Source organism: Bombyx mori, chromosome 28 (assembly GCF_030269925.1).
Source record: "Bombyx mori chromosome 28, ASM3026992v2".
Classification (NCBI taxonomy): Eukaryota; Metazoa; Arthropoda; class Insecta; order Lepidoptera; family Bombycidae; genus Bombyx; species Bombyx mori.
This window is the reverse complement of record NC_085134.1, coordinates 8,562,226-8,585,736: the sequence shown is the minus strand read 5'-3', so window position 1 is coordinate 8,585,736 and position 23,511 is coordinate 8,562,226. Positions and strand designations below refer to the sequence as shown.

The following is a 23,511-nucleotide window of genomic DNA, read 5'->3' as shown; positions in this document are numbered from 1 at the left end:
AATAGGCAGGGCGGTGGTATCTACCCGTGCGGACTCACAAAAGGTCCTACCACCAGTCTCAAACAATTCCTCATAACGCTTCGCATGTAACGCACAGTACAGAACGAAAAGCGAAGTTCAATTGATAACCCCCTCTTTTGTTTCAAATCGGTTAAAATAAAACAAGTGGAACAATTAGAATAATTTATTAACGACTACATTGTACATCAATCGAGTTTCAACTCAACTTTCCCTAATTTCCCTTTCGGCACGTCCACCGAGGAGAGGGTCTCCGTGACGATGCCGGTCGCGACCGTCACATTGTTCTCCCTGATGGTGAAGGGTTGTCCCTGCGTCATCACCATGTCCTCCAGCAGCGTGAGGTACACTTCGCCGTGGTCTCCCGGCATCATCATGTGCATTGATGGTTCTACAACATTATTACCTAATATTAGTAACTGTTATTAGATAGAGGAACGAAGACAGCCAAACGTTGGGAAGATAAAATATAGAGTGTAGCCGGCCCACATTGGAGTCGAATGGCCGAAGCTATTCACATATATACACTACACAAAATATTGTTATTCGTATTTTGTATTAGTTTTATGCGTAGAGGCCTAACAGATAACCAGAGTCCATATATCTTGTAGTGTGGAGGTATAGTCGTATGGTACGAATATCAAAGAAACTAGTAACGCCGAGAACGCTCGAGAAGTACAACGCCATCTATTGTCAGATAGCGGAAACAAACATCAAACCTACTCGACTGCCCGGAATGTTCTCGATAAATCTAGAAATGTCGTATCGACTATAAAAGCGTTGCAAAGATGACACGAAGTCAGTTAGTAATCGGAACTACTCGAAGCGAACGGATCATCTGAAGCGAAGCGGAAGAAGTGAATTGAGTATTTTAAATTGTTCGTTAGATGTTTTAAGTGTCCTAAGTGTATAACAGCTACCCCACCCTTTAAACCAGAAAGTCTGATAACTTCGCGGCAGGAATAGATAACATGTTGGTATAAGACTCCCTATCACCAGTAAGCGTAGTCCTTAGAGAACGCTGTTGCTTATTCTCCTTTGGCAGATTTTTGAAGTTATACTTCTTAAGGCGCGTTATGAAAATTTGATGAGAGTGAAATTTCACGATGCGCGCGCACCGTGACATAAAATTAACAGTTGAAGCTGTCCACTAAATCGCTCATTACAATACGACCGACGTAACTTAGCGAGTCTGAATATAGACGCAGGTGAACTTTCCAAACCGTACCGAGAATTACCGAATTTATACGATGTCAAGAAAAGGGATGTCCAATATGCGTGTTTGAGGATGTTGTTTAATCGATTTTTTTTCAAATTGATTAGTATTTAAATAATAAAAAAAAGAAATAAATTTAATAAAAATAAAGTATAACTTCTTAAGCGCGTACATAAGTACACGCACCCTTTTTAACTCATACGAGAAGAGATGCGTTGATGCAGCTCTACCGCCTAGAGCAATGGAAACGCTACTGGGCTTTTGGCGGGAACGCGAGGAGTGAAGTTGTGTGATTTGTTTTATTTTGTCTATTTAATGTTCCTTCAGGTTTAAATGAGTAATAACGGTGGTTTATTAACTGTTTAATACCTGTGAAAGTTCACAAATGTGGAAATATGAAACAAAGCTGCCGGACGTAACTTCTCGGGATCCTCCAAAAAGTCCACTGAAAAAATCTCAGTAAATGACCACCATTTTATTGAGATTATATTTCATCCCATATCAACCTCATTCAATTTCATCCAAGTTGATTAATGTCTTAAATTAATCATCTTCATTTAATTTCATCTTATTTCATTTCACCCCATATTATCATTTCTCATAAAAATATGTATATAAATTAAAATAAGACATGACTTAAAGATCTTAGTAACCATGTCATAAAATCCTTTTTAAAAAAAGGAATTGCTACTTTAATACAATTAAAGCTAAAGGGTCCGTGGACTTCAGTAGCTGATACCGAGTGACAAATCTGTGAATTAAGAGGTGACAATGGAAACGTACCCAAATCGATTCTGCATGCGATGTTCCAAGTCCCACTGAACATTTGCTGCGAATATTTAGAGAAGACCGGCTTCTTCCTGCCTCCTTCGCTTCGAGTTAAGAAGTAGATGTTCGCCTTGTAGTGATTCGTCATCTTCATACTCCTGGCGGCGCAGAGCAGCATGCCGGTCTCCACGGAGCGTATCTTCATGCCTCTCAACAGCACCCCCACATTATCACCAGCTATCGCCTGGCGAAACGAACGTGGCTTTTTGGTGTTTAAACTGTAGCCGGCGCACCCATTACTGGTGGTAGGAACACTTGTGAGTCCGCACGGGTAGGTACCACCGCCCTGCCTATTTCTGCCGTGAAGCAGTAATGCGTTTCGGTTTGAAGGGTGGGGCAGCCGTTATAATTATACTGAGACCGTCGAACTTATATCTCAAGGTGGGTGGCGTATTTACATTGTAGATGTCTATGGGCTCTAGTAACCACTTAACACCAGGTGGGCTGTGAGCTCGTCCACCAATTTAAGCAATAAAAAAAACAAAAAAAACTCAGGGACCGACAGCGCCGTCTCTCGTCGAGTAGTGGAAACTATCTGAGAGCGGACAATCTAGTCAAGGACTAGTTTAGCTAAAGTTTAGCTATAAAAAAGTCGTTGTGGCCTCAAGGATAAGACTCGTGGTCTACCTATTCGTATCGAGCGATTGTACCAGGGTTCGAATCCCGCAGGCAGGTACCCACTTTTTTCTAATGAAACACCTACTTAACCCATGATTACTAACAACTCACACGATAAAAATAATATGACATTTTTTTTATTGTTTAGATGGGTGGACGAGTTCACAGCCAACCTGTTGTTAAGTGGTTACCGGAGCCCATAGATACCCACAACGTAAATGCGCCACCCACCTTGAGACATAAGTTCTAAGGTCTCAAGTCTATACTTGATCTATGGTTAACTATTTAACCATAACCCAAAACAAAGTTAATAAATAAGTTTGCTCAATCAATGCAGACATACTGTGAGACCTCCTCATCTTTAGCTGCTTCGAAAGTCACGCTTACGGCTACAAAGTACACATGAGACTTTCATCATCATCATCATCATCATTATCCTACCCTTCTCCCAGTTACCTGGGGTCGGCGCAACATGTTATCTCCTTCCATACTCCTCTATCATACACCATTTCTTCGCTCACTCCCCTCTTACCCATATCGTCTTTCACACAATCCATCCATTTCTTCTTAGGTCTACCCCTTCCTCTATATCCTTCCACATTCATAGTTAACATTTTCTTACCGACCTCATTTTCATTTTGTCTCATCACATGTCCATACCATCCCAAACGCGCACTTCTCAGCTTCTCTGTCACAGGTGACACTTTCAGACTTGCTCTAACATATTCATTCCGTATTCTATCCATTCTCGTTACTCCACACATCCATCGCAACATTCGCATCTCTGCTGCATGCAATCCCCTTTCATCCTCTCAGGCTTTAACCTCAACAAATTTAAAAAAACAGGCAATTTAACTGACATACCTCCGGGACGCTCTTCCTAAATATCTGTATGTCTGATAGCGTGGTCTTGATATTATATCCGAATCCCATGAGGTCAGCGTCATCGTTTCGCTTCATCACCCCCCTCTTTATGGTGCCCACCACCACGGTTCCCCTCCCGGGCACCGTGAACGCATTGTCTATGGGCATCAGGAATGGTGACGTCACGTCCCTCACTATCCGGGGGATGTACTCGTCCATAGCGTCAAGAAGTCTTTGCACTGAAGGCACACCTGAGACCACAATTTAAGAGTATTTTATCTTCACCTAAAATATACACACGACATACGTTGAATGTATTAATATTTTTGAGATTACAAAAAACTGTGGAGCAGAAAATTTGATAAATGGAACAAAAAAATTTTTTTATATGATACTCTATTTTTCAGTTTGTGCAATACTTAATGAACGTCGAGATGGGAGACATAACGGTCAGATATGCGTTCATTATTATTCTTTTCTTAGATGGGTGGATGAGCTAATGGACCACCTGGTCTCCAGAAACCATACGCATTATTGCTTCATGGCACGGCAGAAATAGGCAGGGCGGTGGTAACTACCCGTGCGGACTCACACGACGTCCTATCACCAGTAAAATTAAAATATTATATGGACGAGGTTTTGTGGCATTTGCTAGGTATACGGAACAGGAGTACGACCAATATCCCAAGGGCTGAAGTTTTTTTTATTGCTTAGATGGTTGGACGAGCTCACAGCCTACCCGGTGTTGAGTGGTTACCGGAACTCAGACATCTACAACGTAAATGCCGCCACCCATCTCGAGACATGAGTTCTAAGGTCTCACTTGTAACAGTACAATGGCTGCCCTGCCCTTCAAATCGAAACGCATTACTGCTTCACGGCAGAAATAGGCAGGGCGGTGGTACCTACCTGTGCGGACTCACAAGAGGTCCTACCACCAGTAAAAAACTGGCGGCTGTTGTTGGTGAAACCCACGTTAGTTAGATATTATCTCCTGATAGCCGGATTTACTCCTCCTGTCGGTGTATCGCTGTTGTCTATGGACATTAGTCTCACAATGTTAGATTAAACAAAAAGAAATGGGTTTGACCCAACTATAGATGGGTTCGATAATATTGCAGATGAATATTGAAATAATTCACTGGAGCCATTTCATTACCTGTACGTACCGTGTTCGGAGGGGTCCCCTTGGAGCGCCCGCAGGGCCGACCCACAGATCAGCGGGGCGCCGTCGCTGTCGTAGCCGAAGTCCGAGAGCAACTCACGCATTTCTATTTCGACCAGTTCAATAATCTGCGAATTGGTTTTTTTAATCTTGAAAAAATGTCTGAAAAAGTTCTGTTCGACCATCAAAAATAATTTTTAGTCATGCTTAGCGTTCAAGACTTTACGTTATTCTATACCCGATAATATTTTCTTCATGTCCTCCCCATATCCGCTAAAACTTTATTGCAGGTAGTGGAGGAATAGAGACCTTTCTTACTAATCAGCTGAGGTTGCTATGTAATGCAATAAAATACTACATTACACATAATAACACAAATAATAAATGAACATTTAGCCTAATAGCCTGGAGTCCAAGCCATTAAGTACATTAAAAAAAAAAAACTAGGGCAGTGGTTCTCAACTATACCACTAAAATTATTTGCTTAAGCTATTTTAAGCAGTATTATAGGTAAACAAAATCTTTCTTTTGTCTGCGTCAAATTTTAAAATTATTAAAAGTGAGTTACGCACGTGAAAAAATATTGAAATTCACTGATCTAGATTTTCTATTACCGTACATAATATATTTGACAAATCAAAAATTCTATCGTAACTCTTTTATAAATAAAATATTGAAATTCACCTCATCATTAACAATATCTGCTTTGTTGATAAACACTAGAACGTAGCGTATGCCAACTTGTTTTGCTAGCAGCAGATGCTCTCGAGTTTGCGGCATGGGTCCGTCATCTGCGGCTACCACTGAAACGGAAACATTAAATTTTTATTGGAAGGTATTTAGAAATGGTGAACATTTATTTAGTAGTTGTAAGGCGTTTTGTGAGATTGGGTGGGTACCATCACCCTGCTTGCTTCGGCCGTGAAGCAGTAATACATTTCCGTTTGAAGGGTGGAGCAGTTGTTATACTGTAAAACTCAAGGTGGTTTGGGGAAATTTACATAAATATCATAATATTCTTGTGGTATGTCAGCAATCTCCAAACGCTCAAAGGAAGCTACACATGATGCTAAGGCTGGCTGGTACGTTGCACAGAAAGTGAGTCTGGCTGTCCAACGAGGTAACTCAGCCAGTATCTAGGGAACGGTGCCTCCTTGAAGTGCATTGGAAGATTTGTTCTACTGTATGAATTAATTTATGTTAAATTATTTTGATTTGTTTAATTGTATAAGTTCCCTAATATTATTCGGTGAAATTTCATTATAAATAAAGTCTTCTTGTGGTTTTGATTTTTATTACACTATGCTATCCCTTCATTGCGGTACTCATTCGTCAACATTAGTTAATATGTTAAATACATCAATTAATATCTGCCTGTGTCAATTGAACACCAGCATGGTGAGATTACTGAATATGAGTATGCTGGATATCTTATTCTTGAGCCTTGCATTTATTACAATTTAAAATAAAATGTTGTGAATTTCAACAACAGTTCTTTGTGCATGCATGTTTCAATATCATTTAATTATAAATAAATTAATGAATGAAAATTTTGAATATTTGCAATTAATCTAATTAATTCAATAATTCCCCATGATCATATCATCATCAGCCCAGTTCTCCATCCATAGCAACCTTTTGCAGGTGGTCATTGGGAAAGCTACTCATGCTGCAATTTTCGGTCACCACTCAATAATTCTTACAATTATAATAGCAATAACTTTTAATACACCTACCTAATATAGCGGCATCCATCTGTGAAGCTCCGGATATCATGTTACGTACATAGTCTGCATGACCAGGACAATCCGTATGTGCATAATGACGTAGCTTAGTACTATAACCGACGTGAGCAGCATTAATTGTAATACCTATAATTTAATAACATCAGTTTCAAGTCTTGATCCAAATAGTCCATAAGCATGATCATCGAAATGTTAATGTGACCAATAAAGATACAGATGCAATTTGTTTTATTTATTGAATTACACAGGATAAGTAGTTAATAGCACTATAGACATCACAAAAGAAGAACCACACACCAACCATTTCAGTAAAATACATACTTTTATAAACAATGCACAAAGCCAACTATTATTATGCTTATGGCATTATTATAATTTTCTTAGTGGTCTATGCACTTAGGGGATCTTGATTCATGGAATGTTCAAGAAAGGATCTAGGATGTACATTTATAACAAGGAAGCATTTAATGGTTAGCATGATTATTCCAAGAGGTGTGTCCATGATAACACATAAGTACACTTTTGATCATTGTGGTGCATTACTCAATTGCTCAAAAGATAGGCTGTAACTACATTGTAACACTACATAAACGATCACTGTCTTGATCAAACTAATCGCTCATGATCAATAGTTCGACAAGCAAACTAACCCATCGACACAGCCCACTGAACTTCTCGCTGGATCTTTCCAGTGGGTCGCAGTCCCAATACAATGATAGATTATGCGAACTACTGCTCTTGTTAAGGCTGGTGTTAGCAAATTCTTTCAGGTTGAGCTCTTGAGCTCACCTAACTGTGAATGCGATACTGGAATAGTCCCTTACATTACCAGCGAATAGGTAGAAAAAAGTACCATATAATTGGTAAAATTTAATAATCATCATAAATCACGTACCGCGAGCTTTCTCCTCCGGTGCTTTATCAATCTCGTCATATGACACATAGTTTGCTAGACCGTCTTTCGCCAGTACTTTCGTGATAGCGGCTGTAAGAGTCGTCTTCCCGTGGTCTACGTGTCCTATTGTCCCAACGTTGCAGTGTTTTTTTTCTGTTACATCACTTTTAGGCTTGGTACTGAAGTTTCTTAATTCCAATTGTACTAAGCCATTAAAACGGGTTTTTATGTAAGAACTACAACTAAATGATGTGTTTTTCTTACACTGATAATATATTGATCGTAAAATTAATCTGCAGGACATTTTATTGTACTTATAAATATTTCGTCATAAACTTTACTTTGTTTGTTGTTATTTTTCAGAAAATGTTGACAAAACTTTTAGGTTATTTTCTTATTTTTCCACTTCATTTCGTTCGGTAATTCATTGACAGTTGACATTTCACATTCGTTCTTCGTCTAGAAACAGTCTACATTCAGATAATGTTTAGCCAAGTTATTTTGTACAATGCTTAAAATACGAGCTCGCCTTACACTTTAACACCTGTACAAAAAGCATTGAACCATACATCGAACCAGATGACAGCAAGTCGTCGTGGCCTAATGGATAAGACATCCGGTGCATTCGTGTTGAGCGATGCACCGGTGTTTGAATCCCAGGCGGGTACCAGTTTTTCTAATGAACAAATGTACGTACAAAATACGTAATTAATAAATGCTCACCATTGGCTTCCACGGTGAAGGAATAACATCGTGTGATAAAAATCAAACCCGCAAAGTGATAATTTACGTAATTACTGGTGGTAGGACCTCTTGTGAGTCCGCACGGGTAGGTACCACCAGTTATCACCCTGCCGTGAAGCAGTAATGCGCTTCGGTTTGAAGGGTGGGACAGCCGTTGTAACTATACTTGAGACCTTAGAAGTTATATCTCAAGGTGGCTGGCGCATTTAGGTCGTAAATGTCTATGGGCTCCAGTAACCACTTAACACCAGGTGGGCTGTGAGCTCGTCCACCCATCTAAGCAATTTTTTTTTTTTTAAATCGTCTCGAAATTGTTTACCGCACTCAAATATTTAAACCAGCCATCGATGTAGAATCGATGACTTCGCCGACCACGTTTCCTTGAGGTTAATCATGCGTCTAGTTGCAGTGAGTACGTGCAGTAGATATACTGCAGTTATTCCTACTGGATTCTGTCGATCGGGCAAAGTGCAGAAAGAGTGGTCATAGCAGTCCCACAGATATTGTAGCGGACGGTTTCTTATTTAGATATTTTAACACTACAAGTCCGACTGGCGGCTTTTTGTGAGTTTTCGTGAGTTCGTTGTTCCGGGCTGTTGGCGAAGATGATATATAAATAATGTTTACACTGATTTGGTATGAGGTTTAATATAAAAAAAGCGACACAATAACTAACAAAATACAAAATGAGTTGAGAATCGTACACTTAAACTAAGACTCGCAATATTTTACTGGTCGTCGTCGCGCGCGCTGAGGGCGTGTGTTTTCGCGCTCAGAGAGCTCTGTCTCAGCGGGCGGTAAGGCGGCGGCGGGGGCGGTATCGCACGTTCGGAAATTACGTTCCGTTATATCCTCCCCCTCCGAGTCACTAGAACGCCTCGTTAGTGGCTCGGCAGAAACAACAAGACGGGGCCGTCCACGCAGGCGTCGAGGCTGTACTGGAGCTGAGACCTGACCGGTTTGATTACGATACAGAAACATGAAATTTCCCTAAAACCTGCGAATTCAAATCAGTAACCTCATAGGTAGTAGGACTAACGATATTACTAATCTGGTAGGGTCCGTCACGCTTAGGCATGAACTTCTTCGTTCTACCTTTGGCGGCATCACTTAACAAGTGCGTAGAGAGAAGGACTAGATCACCTACTTGGTAACTGGGACCAGAGAACTGAATTTTGTCGGTTTGCTACTTCCTATCATCCTGATGATGTTCAGCGTAAGGCATTGGGGCTCCCCCTGGTCTGAAGACATCCTCGTTGCACTGCAGAAAAGAAGCTAGGCGGTTAACGCTCTGGAGGACACAGCATAGTTCCCTCGTCTTCTCTTAAGAAATCAGCAGCAGAACAAGGCGTGAGGTCACTAGGGTACTCGAACTCCAATGGAAAAACTCGTTCAGAACCTTGGTGGCGCCATGTCGAAGTATCGAAGTCAATGGCTAAACCAGCTGCTACTAAAAAGTCTACACCCAATAATGTGTCATTATCCTGGGCGTCCGGGAATACGACGAATTCTGTGAGAATCATCTTACACGGTAATAACTTCACGTCAAGTGTCGTTGTCAGCATTTGTCGTGTTTGCATTGAACCATCGGCGAGCTTAACATGCATAGAACTACGCACAAAAGGTTGATTATGCTGTTGCAGTAGGGCGTAGAGTGAAGAACCGGCAACAGTTCGCTTGGCTGCGGTGTCGATTAAACCTCTACCTCGGATTCCTAAAATCTCTATACCTAAAATAGGTCGTCGCGCGTTGCCATTTTGCGAAGAAGTTACAGACGAAAAGGTGACAAAACTATCACAATTAAAATTTGTGGTCCCTTTAACCGGTGCACAACTTTCCAGGTTGTGTCCTGAAAAATTTTTGGTCACCCTACTTTTATTATCGAATTTGTGGTTTTGTCCTGAAAAAATCATGGTCGCCTTAGTTGGTAACGGACCACGTGATGGACACTGACGAGAACGTTTCGTTTTCCCTTTATGTCTATTATTTACGACGCACTGATTAACACAAAATTCCCTAGGAGATACTGATTTCAATTCGCTAGGTACATGAGTGCGGTTAAAACACTCCCCCTGCTTAACAGGACGAGATAAGTATGTAAACAAAGGCGTATCGTCGGAACGCGGCAAATTTGAAATAATTTGTTTATCAACACGTTTATGGGACGAGTTTACATTACATTTACGGGCAAAATTATTATTTACGGGGGGTGTACTTACATTATTACGTGATACCAAACTTGGCTGAGCAGTGTGTAGCGATGAATTAACATAATTTGGGCGCTCAATATGAACACTACTGGATAAACACAAGTCAGGTACAGCCCCAGTAAAAACCATAGGTAAACTTGCCAAATTACTCACCTGGGCGGACGACTTACCAACAGCTGATGTCTCAGCGGTCGTTGTACTTCGCGATCGCGTTCGCGGTATTTGAATAAAATCGACCGCGCTAAAATTTGAACTACATTTGGAACAATTAGAACGTATGACTCCGCTCGCGCCGCAACCGTAACATTTAATATTATTTACTTTACTAACTACGTTATCGTTACTGTCATTCGCGGTTTGTTTTAATAACAATTTACGACACTGATCACGCGTATGACCGTAACTTTTACAATAAACACAGTATCGACGTTTCTTGGGTTTTTCGGCGGTCGGAGTGGCGTCGGCGTTATCGCCTGACGAACGTTGGCGTGGGGAAACTTCAACAGCGGCCGTAGGTACACGCTGCGTTGCAGGCCGCGGCGGCTCGAGTCGAGCGCGGGCGGCGGCGGCGGCACCCTTTGATGTCTCGGCGACGGCGTTTGAAGTATGCGCTTCTTTCGTAGAATCCTCAATACTTCGTGCTTTTTGCAGGAGAACATTGAAACTGGTGATTTCCTCTCTACGAAGGCGTTTACGAATTTTATGATGCAGTAATCCGTATATCATATCGAGCTCCACTTTTTCACATAAGTCGCCTCGAGGTAGCTTCGCGAGGAGTGCTCGAGCCCTGGCGACAAACAGGTCGGTTTTCTCCATAGGCTGCTGGCCGTCTGCGAATAGGTCGACATAAATTCTGTGGGGTGGGCGGCGATCACCAAAAGCACTTCGTAGATTTGAGATGACGTCTTCCCATGTAGAAACTTGATGCTTGATGCCCTGCCACCAGGTAGCGGCGGTGTGTGTAAGCAACATGGAGATGCCTTTTACGGCTACGTCATCGGGAACATTGGCGGCGTCTCTGTACGATTCTATTGCGTCGATAAAACCTTCTACTGACTCGTCTGCGCGTCCGCTGAATACAGATTTGCAGCGGCTGAAGTTGTTGGCGGGCCGATGGTCGAATGTAGGAGTCGCCGACTGCCTGACGCTATCTAACAGCTCCCGGAACGCGTCTAGCTGCGTTCGTTGAAGGGTGTCGATCAGCATGGTGATGTCTTCCGGGCGGAAGCAAACACTGGCGGGCGGCGCGTCACTCGACGGCGCGTGGGGTGGCGACGCGGCTCTCGCGTCGCGCTCCTCGGAGTTGGGCATCTTCTTCGGCGGCATTATTTGACGACGGTTTAGTCGGTAAAGTCAGGAAAACACAAATCGTTCATGCAGGCACAATAATTTCTTATAAATATCACTTCACAGCTAAACGTTCGGGCGCCATTTTTTAACACTACAAGTCCGACTGGCGGCTTTTTGTGAGTTTTCGTGAGTTCGTTGTTCCGGGCTGTTGGCGAAGATGATATATAAATAATGTTTACACTGATTTGGTATGAGGTTTAATATAAAAAAGCGACACAATAACTAACAAAATACAAAATGAGTTGAGAATCGTACACTTAAACTAAGACTCGCAATATTTTACTGGTCGTCGTCGCGCGCGCTGAGGGCGTGTGTTTTCGCGCTCAGAGAGCTCTGTCTCAGCGGGCGGTAAGGCGGCGGCGGGGGCGGTATCGCACGTTCGGAAATTACGTTCCGTTATAATATTTATATTTGTGAGGAGGAAGATTTTTACAATAAAATAAAATAAAATTATGATGCGACTTTCATGGCTGACAGTTTATTCCAACTGACTTTAGAAACAAAATTTAAAAATTATAAAAATATAAATGACAGCTCTGTTGCTTTGCAACTAAACTTTTTACTGCGGTGCCAAACATGCCCCCGGATGTTGAAAGGTTTCCTTTCAACCCAAAACTAATCCGCAATCAGGGGACAAATCTTATTAAAAGACCTCTTGATGACTCCGCTTGAGGTACGAATGTCTGCGACCCGGTTGACTCCGTCGGACCCTGGATAGACAGCTACTATGCGGCCCAGTCTCCATTTAAGTGGCGGGAGATTGTCTTCCTTCACCACAACCAGGCTGTGAAGCTTCAGCGATGACTGGTTGGTGCGCCATTTTGTTCTTTGCTGCAGCTCACTAATGTATTCCTTTGACCATCTGGCCCAAAAATGTTATCGCATAAGCTCTAACCGCTGGAACCTGGTGAGATTGCTTAGCCGGCAGTCCTTGTACTCAGCAGCAGGCATTGCAGTAAGGGGCTGGCTAATGAGAAAATGCCCAGGAGTAAGCGGCATCATGTCATCGGGATCGCTTGATAGTGGAGTCAGCGGCCGAGAATTCAATATTGCTTCGATTTGCGTTAGGACAGTGATCAATTCCTCATAAGTTAAATTACAATTTCCCAATACTCTGTGCATATGGAATTTAATAGATTTAACCCCCGCCTCCCAAAGACCCCCAAAATGAGGAGAGTAAGGTGGACACAGGTGGAAGTTAATACCTTCTTCGATCAAAACATCAGGCAAAGAATTGCAATTGGATTTTAAGAATGTACCGATTTGTTTATACGCACCGACGAATGACGTACCATTGTCCGAATATATATGAGTAGGCTTACCTCTCCGCGATACAAACCGGCGTAGCGCAGAGAGAAAACTATTGCTGGTTAAATCACCTACTAATTCGATATGGATCGCCTTTGTTTTGAAACATACAAAAATCGCGATGTAGACCTTAACGATTCTACAACCTCGACCAAGGCGGTTAGCGGACGAGATGGGTCCAGCGTAGTCGATGCCTACACACTCGAACGGGCGACCAGGAGTGAGGCGGTGCACAGGTAAATTTCCCTTAAGAGGAGAAACTGTTTATGCTCGCATGCGAGTACATCTTATACAATTATGGTAAGTGGCCTTGGCCAAATTGCGACCGCCAATAGGCCAGTAGACTTCTCTTATAGAAGCTAATAATAGTTGGGGTCCAGCGTGCATAAGCTTAATATGTTCAGCCTTGAATACGAGTTTTGTGAGAATGTGAGTGGACTGTAGGATTATAGGATATTTTTTCTCATACGAAAACTCCGACGCGTTTCCAAACCTGCCACCAACACGCATAATTTGAGCGTCATCAAGAAAGACATTGAACTTGTTGAAGGGACTTTTAGGAGATAACGAATGTCCCTGAGTTAGGAGCTTGTATTCGACGAACGACTCAGACTGAGCTTTCCTAATAATCAAGTTCAAAGCGTTCTGTAACTCTTTAGAGCTTAAATGACTGGTTTGTGGATATAGCTTTCTGCATAAATTTATGAATCTCAATGCATAGGCCACAGCACGTTTTAGTCGAGATAGGTTTGAGAATCGGCTGAAATCAATAAATGAATCATCACGTGGAACTGAAAGGTGTAACGAGACTTCAGGACGAACTTCAGGGAGTCTGGATTCTCCATGATCTCCACCGTACGATTGCGAACGAAAGGCTGTAATTTACTAGGCAACATTTTAAGCCAGCCTAACACAATCGTCGAGTCAGTCCAAAAAGTAGTATGCCTGACCTGAACCCGGAGCGAATCAATAGCCTTCTCGTAGAGGCGCACTCCTACCAGAGCCCCACAGAGCTCCAACCGAGGGATCGTAGTTGGCTTTAATGCAGCCACCTTCCTCTTGGCCATAAGTAACGAGACCTTGATTCGTCCATACACGTTCGCGCTTCGCGCGTAAAGGCAAGCACGATAGGCGCTTTGCGACGCATCTGTAAAAATGTGGAGATCCACGTAAGTATAAGCCTCGCAAACAATAAGGCGAGGGATGCACAAATTATTTAAAAGCGGAAGGCTTTTAATTAAATTAGCCCAAATTTTGGCTATTTCAAATGGGAGCTGTTCGTCCCATGATAACTTATGAACCCATAGCCGCTGCAATAGTATTTTAATAGGAACAATGCAGGGAGAAACTAACCCCATGGGATCAAAAATGCGTGCAGTGACAGAAAGCATAGAGCGTTTCGTAGAAGGCGAGGCTTCACACGAATCGACAGAGAAAGAAAACTCATCTGTGGCTGTCTGCCAATTGAGGCCTAATGTCTTACACGACTCAAGGGATCCGATATTTAAACTGAGGGACGAACTATCGTCGCACGGATCACTAGTAAGACAGAGTAGAGGATCGTTGGACTTCCACTTGCGCAGAGGCATCCTGGCGGAGGCTAGCTCTGCGGCGGCAACTTTCTTCTTAATGTCCAACGCCTCCTGAAATGAGTCAGACCCCGTGAGCAGATCATTCACGTAGAAGTCGTGAATGATGATCTCTGAGATGTTCTTGTCACTGCATTCAAGGCCGATCTGCTTAAGACATTACGGCAAGGTAACTAGAGTTGTCCGTTACTTAAGCAGTCCGCAGATTGTTTTAAGGGTACACCCACAGGAAAACAACCATCAGCTAGACGTTTCGTATTTTTAACGAAATGTTCTTCACATTTTCGTTCCTCCTCGGAGTATGATGACTTAAGGCCGACTTCCTTCGGCTGCCAGAACCGCGAAAGCAAGTTCTGAGTGTCATCAACGCCGAGATCAAGATCTTGAGAAATGTCTGTAAGTTTTGTAAAGTTGCACATTAGGGGAGCATATCCATGACCATCACTTAGATCCCCGGAAACCACCAACCAGCCAAGTCGAGTTTCCCAGAGGATAGAGATGTTATCTCCCAGATTGATCTTTGGCGTCCCGAGCAGATCCCAAAAGATATTAGATCCAATTATCATGTCAATTTCTGACGCCCTATAAAATTGGGGATCAGCTAAAATAATATTAGCGGGAATATTTAAATGCGAAACATCAAATGAATGGCAAGGCACGTCATCAGTTATGGACGGCAATACATAACAAAGAAGACATTTGGAATAATTTTCAGTGCGTGAACTGAAAGAAACATAACACATTTTTGAAGTGTTAGTTCTAGTCTTATCGATGCCGAAAATAGGTTTATCTATATCAATATACTTGGCATTCAATAAGCGACCAGTTTTCTCACTAATGATGCAAGACGAACTCGCACAATCCAGAAGAGCACGTATGATGTGCTCGTGACCATTACTATCGACAACTTTAACGAGAGCCGTCGCAAACATACCATCTTTACTAATCTCTGAAGGTGCGGCGGCAGAATACATGGCTAACGTTAGGCCGTGGTTACCAGGAGGTTCAGGCTGGATGGCGGAGGCGATTGCCGCGGTGTCACGCTTAGGAGCGGGGTGATTAATTCCCTGTTTATTATTAGAAGAGGTGTGCAGCAGCATATTATGCCTAAGCTTACATAAAGTACAACCACCTTTTCTGCAGCGATTCGAATAATGACCACTACGAAAGCAGTTGTAACACACCTTGAGCTGAGGAATTAATTCCCATCTCTGCTCACTATTAAGGCTCAGAAATTTATCGCAATTATAAAGATAATGCTCACCCTTACAGTGTGGGCACGATGCTGTACCGGAACCAGAAATAATACTAGCGCCGCCACTCGACGACGGCTGCGTTCCGGAGACAGAAACTAATGTTTTAATTTTCTGACCTTTAGGTGACTGTGGTGGCTGAACTTGTGTGTGAGGAAGGTTAGGGCGAGTAAATTCCATCGTTTCTAATAGATCGGCCCGGTTACGAATGAAATCGAGAAATATGGACAAAGAAATGGGCTTTTCTTTATCAAGACGACCTTTGCACTCTTCCCATTCACGCAGCGTCTTCTGTTCGATTTTACGACTCATCATGTGGATGAGAAGAGTGTCCCAATGATCAGTCGGTTCGCCCAGCGACTCTAAAGCTCTCAGGCTTTTATTCAGCTGATCTATGAAACGTCTTAAACTAAACGAAGATTCACTCTTTATTGCGTCTATATTAAATAAATTATTAACATGTGTTTGAATTAATAGGCGCTTATTATCGTACCTCTCACATAACAGCTTCCACGCCACAGAATAGTTGCTGGCAGAGAACTGAATCTCCTGAAGTAGTACAGCAGCAGAGCCTCCTAGCGAGGCCCTGAGGTAGTGGAATTTATTAATTTCTCCTATCGCCTCGTTCGAATGTATAAGACTACTGAAGGTGTCATGGAATTCCAGCCAATTGTTATATGAACCATTAAATTTGGGTAGGTTAATGGTAGGTAATTTAACCAGGCGATGATTGCTCACATGAGAACAACTCTCAAAACTATGCGCATCGGTTTGTAACAATTTAGAATTACGAGAAAGAATCTCCTGAGCCTGTGAAAGGGATTTGTAATAAATCGATTCGAAATCTTCTCTCTCTGTGCTTTGCGAGCTGAAATCGTCAGCGAGGCATTCTATTTTAGTTTGTACTACGTCATATTGTTCAAATAATAATTCGATCTTACCGATTCTTAATTGCAATTCATTTACTTGTTGCTGATTCAACGTACCGCTCAATTCCTCGATGTACTTTCTGAATGTAGTCAATCGGCCTTTTAGACTAGCTCGTTTTTTAACTAACTCCTTTTCTTCTTTCTCACTCATTTTGGAAGTATTTGGGCAGAAGCGGGCTAGTTAATCTGGCATTGATAGAAGTTACAATTGAAATAATGAACTATAATGACAACTAAAATGAACTATACAGTCACACTATTATGTACGCACCTATAATTAATAAAAAAGTAATAATTTTACAAGTGTGACTATTACCAAAAAAATGCCAACAAAAACACATTAAACAAACCACATAGTTAACCCAGCTTGTAATATGATAAATATAAATAATCTAAACAAAAAACAGAGTAATGGGTTACACATTACTAATATGCCCTGAATATCAAACTTTGATCACTTCCCTTATTTCCTGGGTATCTCGGCTCGATGGACCATGTAGCGGACGGTTTCTTATTTAGATATTTATATTTGTGAGGAGGAAGATTTTTACAATAAAATAAAATAAAATTATGATGCGACTTTCATGGCTGACAGTTTATTCCAACTGACTTTAGAAACAAAATTTAAAAATTATAAAAATATAAATGACAGCTCTGTTGCTTTGCAACTAAACTTTTTACTGCGGTGCCAAACAGATATCTATAGAGCGCCCCGAAGAAATATCTTCTAGCTCTTTCGGCTAATAAAAATATTTCATCCACAATTTTACCTAATTACCAATATATAATATTTCTTAATAGTTGAACTGATGACCAATAGTACAAAGAAAATGACACGTTTTGAACAAGATTTGACCCTTGGCTATGCCAATCTCTATCTTTGTCAGAGCAATTAAATTAGTTTGCAAGAAATTCCACTTTTTGTTGACTATTGAATTTTTTGTAAATCTATGACAATTAGTTATGTGAACTTTATTGACCTCTTGATCTTACAGTTATCTAACTAATTAATAACAATTTATTTATTACAAACGCATTTATTTATTAATCCATATGCAAAAGCCAAACTAAATATACTTAATGTGCTTATTTAGACATTAAAATGTCACTTAGGTTTGTTCCGCGAGGGCAGCTAATACAAAAATTAAAAAAAAAAAAACAATGCATCATTTATTTCTAGTAAAAACAAAACAGTTTACAGCGAATTGTATTTGGAACTAAACTAATCATCAAATGATTCACACCAATGACAACATAGTATTATTGATCGGCCATTTAATATTTTACGGAAATTACTACAAAAACAACGTCATGAAATGATCTGAGATCTTTTGTGGGGCATGATTTACAAACTTTTTATATTATTGAGGAAAAATCTGCGATTTGAAAATTTAGCCTTGTCTCCAAATGGCCTGTTATAACGTGTTATTTTCTCTGTTAGTTACTTACGCATATACGTAGGATCCAAGTTACTTTGAATGTCATACGCAATCGTTTCCAACACTGGTAAACATTTGTCGAGCTATACGAAAATGTACTTAAACATAATGAGTTAAGGTTGTTTTACTATAATATCTCGATCTTCGGGTTTTCCGTGAATTTTATACGTATACATTTACTGGTATCAGCTGGCTGTTGACTTTCCTTGTAGGAATATTCAAGTAAATGAAAATGCACCTTAATACTGAGCTTCAATTTTATCGATATCGATTTACGAGCTGTAATTTTATCGATATCGAATTTTAATGTATTGTTCGCCTCGTTGGGTTAGAAATGATACCTAAAATGGTCTAGAAACATGTTACAAGAAAAAATGGCTTTTTTGGAAATTAAATCTTCAGACGAGTTAAGCTCTACTGTCAAACCTCGATCCACGATGTCATCAGGAGAAGGGGAAGTCATGACCCACAGCATTGAGGATTATTGACACAAAGTAGAGAATCTTTAGTCAACGCTCTGTAGCGTTGTGCTTGGATTGACAGGTGTAGAGATATACGACAAAGGGAAGATCTTCCACCGAGCGGATGATATTGCTCGGTAGACCGACGGTCCGAATGTTGTTGTTCGGAACTTGTATATATGCGCTTTATCTTCAAAATGTCGTAAGCGAGATTCAGGCATCTGTCAAATATCTTGCGTTGTATGATGGCTACCCGCCACATCACTCCCCTCCGAGACTGGAGGTAGTGTCGTTTTTAGTTAGCGTTGTCCGTGCTGAGATTAGCTTGCAAGTGCCAGTGCTGCTCGAAGTTTGCGGTGCGTCGAAACTGAGCTTGAATGCTGCGTGATTGTCGCCAGTGCTGCTCGAAGTCTGCGGTGAGTCGAAACTGAGCTTGAATGCTGCGTGATTGTCGCCAGTGCTGCTCGAAGTCTGCGGTGAGTCGAGACTGAGCTTGAATGCTGCGCGATGAGGCAGTGTAGGTGCGTGCCGTAGGACCAGAAGGCGCGGTGAGTCGGCTGCGATGGTCCTGTTGAGGCTGCGATGCTGGCTTGCTGTGGGACGACTGTCGATGACTTGCTTTTAGCTGCGAGAATTGGGGAATTGTGGTAGCTGAAGTTCTTGATGCGCTGATGATGAAGTGTGAAGGCTGCAATTGTTCCGTCGCAGGACACCAGTTTGGAGATATACGACGAAAGGAAAGATCTTCCACCGAGCGGATGATATTGCTCGGTAGACCGACGGTCCGAATGTTGTTGTTCGGAACTTGTATATATGCGCTTTATCTTGAAAATGTCGTAAGCGAGATTCAGGCATCTGTCAAATATCTTGCGTTGTATGATGGCTACCCGCCACAACAGGTACTTCCACAATACGATAACGAGATTTTTGTTTAATATTATTTAGAAATTTACATTAAGCAGTATGAACATGCAGCATGCAGTATGACAGATTATTTTATGGGAATACCCGTAATTTTGCCGCTTACTTTTTATGTTTAAAATAGATAAAAAATACATGCCTACAGGCATAGTTGAGATGTTTCATTCCGAAAAATGACTCCTTTTTGTACTGGCTTCTAGTCTCATATAATATGGTTTTGCATAACACGGGATTTTGTAAGAACGTACCTACCGTGTTGTAATAGTTTAACTGTATTTCAGTTCCTGGTTTCCATAGTACAGGAAATAGTAGTTTCAGGCCAGTTTTTTTTTATTTCCCTTGTAGACAGACGAGCATACGGCCCACCTGATGTTGTATATTACCGTCGCCCATGGACTTCAGCAATGCCAAGGGCAGAGCCAAGCCGCTGCCTAACTAAATATGTAGGTATTATTACTCTCCACAAGCCTCGTTTGAAGGGCATGTCATAGCGCTCGGGAAACACCGTGGAGGGGAGGTCATTCCAAAGCCGGATGGTACTTGAAAAAAAAGTTCTCTGGAAACGCACTGAGGATGAACGCAAAATTTTGTTTTTAAAAATTTTACACTTAAAATGGCTCTCTTGTAAAGTTGCAAAAGTTTCGCTATAACCAAATACCCATTCACTCCTCTATATGTAAATCTCATATGACGAGATTACGTATGGATCATAATATCGTTAGTATAATATTGGTTTCTCGCGAACAGAATAATCCGTACATATGATTTTTTTATTGCTTAGGTGGGTGGACGAGCTCACAGCCCACCTGGTGTTAAGTGGTTACTGGAGCCCATAGACATTTACGACCTAAATGCGCCAGCCACCTTGAGATATAAGTTCTAAGGTCTCAAGTATAGTTACAACGGCGGCCCCACCCTTCAAACCAAAACGCATTACTGCTTCACGGCAGCAATAGGCAGGATGGTGGTATCTACCCGTGCGGACTCACAAGAGGTCCTACCACCAGTAATTACGCAAAATATAATTTTGCGGGTTTGATTTTTATTACACGATGTTATTTCTTCACCGTAGAAGTCAATCTTGACATTTGTTGAGTACATATTTAATTGGTACCCGCCTGGGCTTCGAACACCGCTGCATCGCTCAACACGATGGCACCGGACGTCTTATTCCTTAGGCCACAACGACTAGATGTACCTAATATTTATATAAATACTATAAAGTAAATTTTTACTTATTCTAAGCTTATAGGTAGCACTTATAAACCCCCTTTTATTAGTTATGTATGATTGTATGTAACGGAATCTTTGAACATCTTTTCGGTGACCTCAAGGCTTTAAGAATAACTTGAAAACTTGCACACGTATTCAGGTTAACGGATAAAGATGAAATTGTTAATTCGGTTTGCTATTAATGCCTGTTATTTTAGTTTTTAACTTTTGTACACGTTGTTACTGGATCTGAACTAAAAATTTTTAGCTATTGCATAGCTTTTATCGCGGGATTTGAGCGCGGCGACCGAATCATGAAATTCCGTAACGAAAGTAAAATCTAACACCCTCCACTCCGCCTACCATGTAGCTCGCGTTCAACACGTTGCGCTTGTGTAGGGTTTGTGAATAAGCACGCGGCGTGACGTCGCACTACATGCGCATCATGAAAAGTCTGCCCATCTCTCTCTCGCGTGGTCTAGCTTATGAGTGTGAAGGGGACAGTTAGTGTTTTGCTTTTGTTAATGTTTATAAATAGAGCGTGGTCTTATTTTATTATTAAATTATTATTGTCTAATTATAATTGCATAAGTTGATAAAAAATGCTATGCAATAGCTTTACCGCGGCAGTCCCCGAGTGCCACACGTCTTTTAGGATAGTTAGGATTTTCCCCCAGAAATCCCAAAATCTTTCAATCGCTCAAAAAGAGGTGAATTTAACAGGTCATACGACGCGAGTGCGATCACTCTATTATGATCAACAATTGGTAAGAGAAATATTGAATGACATCATCATCATCTACAAACATTCAATAAGGTTTACGGATATTGATTTTAGAAACAAGTTTTACGCTAAACTTTTGTTGTAGTCGACGAGGCCACCATTTACCACATTTTTAACGGACTTCAAAAAAGGAGGAGGTTCTCAATTCGACTGTGTTTTTTTTAATGTTCGTTGTCTCATAACTTTTGACTGGGTGAATCGATTTTGATGATTCTTTTTTTATTAGAAAGCTGTCGTTTTTGTACCACTACCATTGTAACCAAGTCCAACACAATGTTTTGTATTGTATTGTGCTTTTTTAATCTATTTATTTAAGCTTCGGAAACTGATTGTCGTCACAGGAGGCTTACGCTGTATATTTATTAGATAGTAAAAAAAACTATTGTATTGAACCTTTAGTATTGAAGTGGCATAATCCAAAATTATAAATTTTTGGTAAACGCCAATAATGTTATTGAAGAACTATCATTTTTTAGTTTTTCGATTTTAATATTTTAAAGTAGGTATGCGCTTGATTTGAAAGAGACGGAAAGAGCAAGTTTGTCCTTTTCTGGCGTAAAGGAGACTGTTTAATTTTAATGAACTCATACAATACATGTTCATAGATAATTCGAAGTATAAAACTCGTTTTATTAAAACATTTAATTAAGCCACTTCGATTCTAAAGGTACTTTATAGTTGTGAGGTCGCACAGGTACTTATGCGTTCCGATTTCAATGGTAAGGCAACCGTTGTAATATAGAAATGAAACTTAGAATTCATATCTCAAGGTGGGTGAACTCCGGTAAGCGAGCTAACCGGTTTAAGCATAAAATAAATTTTAATATTCTTTACGGCAACGCTCAATCGCAATGTATCGGAGCTTACTGCTTATCTTAATTGCTTGTTATAGTAACACGTCATGCATTAATTGATTAATTGGCTCCGCGTTAGCATTTCCCTGTGCACCGGAAAGATACGCTTACGAAATAAACAAACAAACAAGTACCTACCTACACGTAGAAACCGGATCTAAGAAGTTTACAGACCACTTCAACAAAAATCTCGTAGTAGTTTTCAAGGCCATTCATGAGGCGATAGTGTCCATGACGAACTTTCAGCTCTAACACTAGGAGCAGGCTTAGGGATCCCGGTAACCGTACTCGTCGAACTCGGCAAAGAGTTCGACGTGCAACCTAATCCATGTATCAGCCCGCTGAGGATCTTCTCAGCGGGTCGCGATTCCGATTCGGTAGTAGATTCATTCGTGAAGCAGCTACTCTCAAGTTGTTGGGTCTTCTTCGGAGGCGCTCGGGCAGCTGTTAGCAAATCCCACCCCTCCTGGCTGAGCCTTTGCTCGCCCACCTGTCCTGGTGAAACTGGCCTCCGGGCCACCAGTAATACTTCAATCATAAAAAAAGTGTCCACGACGTGAAGCTACTTTGCGAGCACGATGCCCGTTGCTATAGCTAAGCTTCATTTCCCCATGGAATTCACGGGAATTCAAGTTTTATAATCGCCAAACAATTAATACAGTCACTTAGCCGATCTAGTCAGCTCAAACAAGTTCTTATTCGCACATACATTAACCGATATGAAAAAAACATAACACTTCATCGACCGCCAATCGCACTATCGCTTACGAGTCAATCCTTGAGTAATTTCCTGTTTTTAGATTTTTTAAGCAAACGAGACATAACCTAACTAGGCGTTTTGTGACCCAACAAAGAAAAATGAACTTTATTTGATAGTGGTGAAAAGGCTGCATTCCACTGAGACTGTCATTAGATTTATGAAGTACTGACATTTGTCGAAACCAGACGCGCGTCACATCACCTTGATATTGAACAGAAACCTTCGCTGCAGTGCCAGAGACTGGACCAAGTTTCCGAACAATGGGATGGACGGTTTAAAGACGTATAAGACAAAAAAAAACATATTATCAAAAACTTCCATTTTGTAGTTTGTCTCGAAATTAAAACA

General features: G+C 41.2%; 1 protein-coding gene and 1 long non-coding RNA gene across 3 annotated transcripts; one reads left to right on the top strand and one right to left on the bottom strand.

Moving 5' to 3' along the window:
• Positions 1–170: 170 nt before the first annotated feature.
• LOC101740634 (elongation factor Tu) lies at positions 171–23,163 on the bottom strand. 2 transcript variants are annotated; one of them, XM_062676826.1, is made up of 8 exons: positions 22,542–23,163; positions 7,350–7,808; positions 6,446–6,580; positions 5,394–5,512; positions 4,714–4,837; positions 3,545–3,795; positions 2,018–2,246; positions 171–409 (listed from the first exon to the last, which is right to left on the bottom strand). In XM_062676826.1, exons 2-8 carry the CDS (start codon positions 7,651–7,653, stop codon positions 207–209), a joined length of 1,365 nt encoding a protein of 454 aa, XP_062532810.1. In that variant the 5' UTR covers positions 7,654–7,808; positions 22,542–23,163; the 3' UTR covers positions 171–206. The 2 variants fall into 2 exon arrangements, with proteins under 2 accessions (XP_062532810.1, XP_004924340.1); XM_004924283.5 differs by lacking the exon at positions 22,542–23,163 and having other exon boundaries at positions 7,350–8,320.
• On the top strand, positions 2,261–3,653 carry LOC134201617 (uncharacterized). The gene is made up of 2 exons (XR_009976981.1): positions 2,261–2,443; positions 2,940–3,653. It is a non-coding gene; the product is annotated as an uncharacterized LOC134201617 (long non-coding RNA).
• Positions 23,164–23,511: the final 348 nt, after the last annotated feature.

Excerpts from the sequence above, each read along its gene's own strand:
- LOC101740634 (XM_062676826.1), bottom strand. The coding sequence starts at position 7,653 with ATGTCCTGCAGATTAATTTTACGATCAATATATTATCAGTGTAAGAAA. Across the intron at positions 6,581-7,349 it reads ACCGGAGGAGAAAGCTCGCG|GTATTACAATTAATGCTGCT; the intron begins GTACGTGATTTA and ends ATTAAATTATAG. Across the intron at positions 410-2,017 it reads CGCATGCAGAATCGATTTGG|AACCATCAATGCACATGATG; the intron begins GTACGTTTCCAT and ends ATAATGTTGTAG.